The sequence below is a fragment of the Etheostoma cragini genome, chromosome 16 (assembly GCF_013103735.1).
Source record: "Etheostoma cragini isolate CJK2018 chromosome 16, CSU_Ecrag_1.0, whole genome shotgun sequence".
Classification (NCBI taxonomy): Eukaryota; Metazoa; Chordata; class Actinopteri; order Perciformes; family Percidae; genus Etheostoma; species Etheostoma cragini.
In genome coordinates, this window is record NC_048422.1 from 24899584 (window position 1) to 24904017 (window position 4434).

General features: G+C 37.1%; 1 protein-coding gene across 1 annotated transcript; it reads left to right on the forward strand.

The window, feature by feature from the left end:
• Window positions 1-225: 225 nt before the first annotated feature.
• LOC117959790 (YTH domain-containing protein 1-like) lies at window positions 226-4318 on the forward strand. The gene is made up of 4 exons (XM_034897065.1): window positions 226-452; window positions 2020-2121; window positions 3966-4234; window positions 4310-4318. The coding sequence occupies exons 1-4, from the start codon at window positions 425-427 to the stop codon at window positions 4316-4318; spliced, it is 408 nt and encodes a 135-aa protein (XP_034752956.1). The 5' UTR covers window positions 226-424.
• Window positions 4319-4434: the final 116 nt, after the last annotated feature.

The window sequence follows — 4434 nt, forward strand, 5'->3', positions numbered from 1 at the left end:
GTTTCATCCGGCTTGATTGATAGATATAACTGAGTATCATCTGCATAACAATGAAAGTTTATGGAGTGTTTCCTAATATTACTGCCTAAAGGACAGAGACCGCATGAGACGGGACGGATGACAAGGGACGCTCCAGGCTGCAGCCATACCCGTCTCAATGTGTTGCAATCTGTGTAGTTCCACCGCTGACCTGTGGGGACTGCAATGCGCCCAGAAGAGTTTAAACTACAAAAGAAGAAGAAGAGAAGAAGAGAAGAAGAATAAAAGATTCAGTCCGCCATTTTACGGTTTTCCGGCTGTATTCAGTCTGTTTTTGTCAGTTTTTCGGCATATTTGTGATTATTCGGTGTTTGAATCAAAATAAACCTAGTGTGAGCCGTAGCGTGGCCTGACCGCGAGGCAGCACTTGGTGACAGCGTCTGTGATGGCGGCCGACCGGCGCGAGGAGAAAGGTGAGGCGAGCAGAAGCTTTGTTAGCTTCAGCTAGCTGTTAGCAGTAGCATGTGTGCTGTCTTTGTTCCGTTCATGTTGCGGGTCAGTAATCAGCGCGAGGGTTGTCGATATTATATTAATGATTAATGACACGTTGACTAATTAACGATCAACAGTAGCGCGCGAGCGCCTCTCTGTTATTACGAAGGTAGAACCGTTAGCCGCCGCGGCGCGCTGCACCAGACTCCATTCAGAAAACCGCTGATTTAAGGAGTTAACATTCATTCATAATATATATATATATATATATATATATATATATATATATATATATATATATATATATATATATATATATATATATATACACGCGCAACACTGTTATGGTCTGTCTGTCCAACAACCTAACACAGTTCTCAGCTCCGTGTCACACTTTACATAAACAAAATATATATTAAGATGCCTCAACTGAAAATCAGGTAATAACAATAGCACATAACATCAAGACTAATTCTTCTATTTATATATATATATAAATAAACGAATTAATACAAAATATATCACATAACATACATTACATAAACAATAAAAGAATACATGAAATCAGATGTAGAAGTTTCAGATAGAAAGCAGATTAATCTGAGATTTTAGGAAATGAGTGAGTAGCCTGGGTTAGTTATGAGGACTAGACTACCCTGGGTTAGTTATGAGGACTAGACTAGCCTGGGTTGGTGATTAGTACTAGACTAGTCTGGGTTAGTGATTAGGACTAGATCAGGGCTTACATGTGTGAACATGTAACCTAAGTGAATATCTCTGAATGTGTTGCAGACGGAGATGTAACCTAAGTGAATATCTCTGAATGTGTTGCAGACGGAGATGTAACCTAAGTGAATATCTCTGAATGTGTCAGAGACGGAGATGTAACCTAAGTGAATATCTCTGATTGTGTTGCAGACGGAGATGTAACCTAAGTGAATATCTCTGATTGTGTTGCAGACGGAGATGTAACCTAAGTGAATATCTCTGAATGTGTTAGAGATGGAGATGTAACCTAAGTGAATATCTCTGAATGTGTTGCAGATGGAGATGTAACCTAAGTGAATATCTCTGAATGTGTTAGAGAGGGAGATGTAACCTAAGTGAATATCTCTGAATGTGTTGCAGACGGAGATGTAACCTAAGTGAATATCTCTGAATGTGTTGCAGACGGAGATGTAACCTAAGTGAATATCTCTGATTGTGTTGCAGACGGAGATGTAACCTAAGTGAATATCTCTGTTTGTGTTGCAGACGGTGATGTAACCTAAGTGAATATCTCTGAATGTGTTAGAGACGGAGATGTAACCTAAGTGAATATCTCTGAATGTGTTAGAGACGGAGATGTAACCTAAGTGAATATCTCTGAATGTGTTGCAGACGGAGATGTAACCTAAGTGAATATCTCTGGTTGTGTTGCAGACGGAGATGTAACCTAAGTGAATATTTCTGATTGTGTTGCAGACGGAGATGTAACCTAAGTGAATATCTCTGGTTGTGTTGCAGACGGAGATGTAACCTAAGTGAATATCTCTGATTGTGTTGCAGACGGAGAGTTGAATGTTCTGGAAGATATTCTGACTGAAGCTCCGGATCAGGATGACGAGCTCTACAACCCAGAGACCGAACGGGCCATCAGCGACAAGAAAGGTGAGAATATTAAGATATTAATTTGTTAATAATATTAGTATATAATACCTTAATATTATTAATATCTTAATATAATGAAATACTTTAATATTATGAAATACCTTAATATTAATACCTTTAATAATTTGTAATACCTTAATAAGTATAATAGTATCTTAATGTCTAATTGATAGTATTTCAATACCAACTTATAGTATTTTTATACCAATTGATAGTATTTTTATACCAATTGAAAGTATTTTAATACCAACTGATAGTATTTTTATACCAGTTGATAGTATTTTAACCCTGGGGGCCCTGAGGCCATTTTTACAGTTTATTTTCCGTCTGGATTTATTTTATATAAAAGCTTGTAAAACATCAACCCTGTGGTCTAAAGTCAAGATATGAACATCATTTTTTTTAGGACAAACTGGGTTATTAGAATATTTGGGTTGCATTGAGGTCATTTGCATGTTCAAAATGGTTGTAGGGCCTTAGAGACAAATAAATAAATAAATGAATCTTCCAGATATGTATTGATATCACAGACAGTTAAGTAATGAATAAGCCATTTTCCATCCTAAAACACTTCTCATATGTCTTGGGAGTCACACTGTGAAGAAATAATCATTATAACTTATACAGTTGACAAAATACATGCATTTTTTTCCAAAAAAGTCAAGACGTTTCGCTCTCATGACATTTACTCATGCCAATAATAACATAATAATGTCATATTTATTGATATTACACCCACAGCATTGTTATACAAGCAAATACGTGTCTAAATAGTGCACAATTTGGCCTGCATAGAGTATATAGGCATTTTTGTCCCCTCTGGCCTTCCATACAAGAGGGGTGACTTTATCACATATATGGGCGCGGAGGAGCGAGAAATTAGCCAAAACGCGATGAATTATGAACATAAAGTTGATCAATCTTGGATATAACCGTAATGGATTTTAAGCCCAAAGAGGCTAGAAACACAGGGAAAAGACCTCCGTAAACATGAAATCGTCAGGATTTAAACAAAACCGAAAGTGAGTAAATCGCTTGTATGGTTCAAAAGTTATTAAACTATGAATCAGAGGTGCTTTTTTACTTGTGGGCGAGTGTCTCGGTCTCAGAGGGTTAATACCAACTGCTAGTATTTTAACACCAACTGATAGTATTTTAATACCAACTGATAGTATTTTAATACCAACTGATAGTATTTTAACACCAACTGATAGTATTTTAATACCAACTGATAGTATTTTAACACCAACTGATAGTATTTTAATACCAACTGATAGTATTTTAACACCAACTGATAGTATTTTAACACCAACTGATAGTATTTTAACACCAACTGATAGTATTTTAACACCAACTGATAGTATTTTAACACCAACTGATAGTATTTTAATACCAACTGATAGTATTTTAACACCAACTGATAGTATTTTAACACCAACTGATAGTATTTTAACAACAACTGCTAGTATTTTAACACCAACTGATAGTATTTTAACAACAACTGATAGTATTTTAATACCAACTGATAGTATTTTAACACCAACTGATAGTATTTTAACACCAACTGATAGTATTTTAACACCAACTGATAGTATTTTAACACCAACTGATAGTATTTTAACAACAACTGATAGTATTTTAATACCAACTGATAGTATTTTAACACCAACTGATAGTATATTAATACCAACTGATAGTATTTTAACACCAACTGATAGTATATTAATACCAACTGATAGTATTTTAACACCAACTAATAATATTTTAATACCAACTGATAGTATTTTAACACCAACTGATAGTATTTTAATACCAACTGATAGTATTTCTACGTCTACTTTAAGGAACCAAGAGGAAGAGCGAGCGCTCTGACAGCCGTGATCTGAAGAGGCTCCGCCCCTCTCGCTCCTCCTCCAATAAGAGAGGCCCACCCCTCTCCTCCACTTCTAAGAAGGTGGCGTGCAGCCCGCGCACCCGCCACGCCGCCAGCTACCGCCACGAGTACTATGAGGAGCGAAAGGGGCGGCGAGGGGCCCGAGAGGTGACCAGGAGCCGGGCGGGAGAGGACGCCCACCGCAGAGACGCCCAGAGAGGCCTGGAGGCTCTGAGCCAGGTACACAACATATATGCATCTCTGCCATCAGAGTTTTTTTGTTGTTTTTTTAAACTGCCTGCTGGCTCTTACCAGATTTTTTGAGTGTCTGAAACTTTCTTGCTGTGTTTTATAAAAAATGAAATGAAAGGCAGTTGCGTTATAAATAAATAATATTACAAATTAAGATAGACACACAAACCCATTCCAACCCCCCGCCC

Bases quoted from the DNA above. Each gene is read 5' to 3' on its own strand.
- LOC117959790 (XM_034897065.1), top strand. From the start codon at position 425: ATGGCGGCCGACCGGCGCGAGGAGAAAG. The intron at 453-2,019 runs GTGAGGCGAGCA...ATTGTGTTGCAG, and splicing joins CGACCGGCGCGAGGAGAAAG to ACGGAGAGTTGAATGTTCTG. The intron at 2,122-3,965 runs GTGAGAATATTA...GTCTACTTTAAG, and splicing joins GGCCATCAGCGACAAGAAAG to GAACCAAGAGGAAGAGCGAG.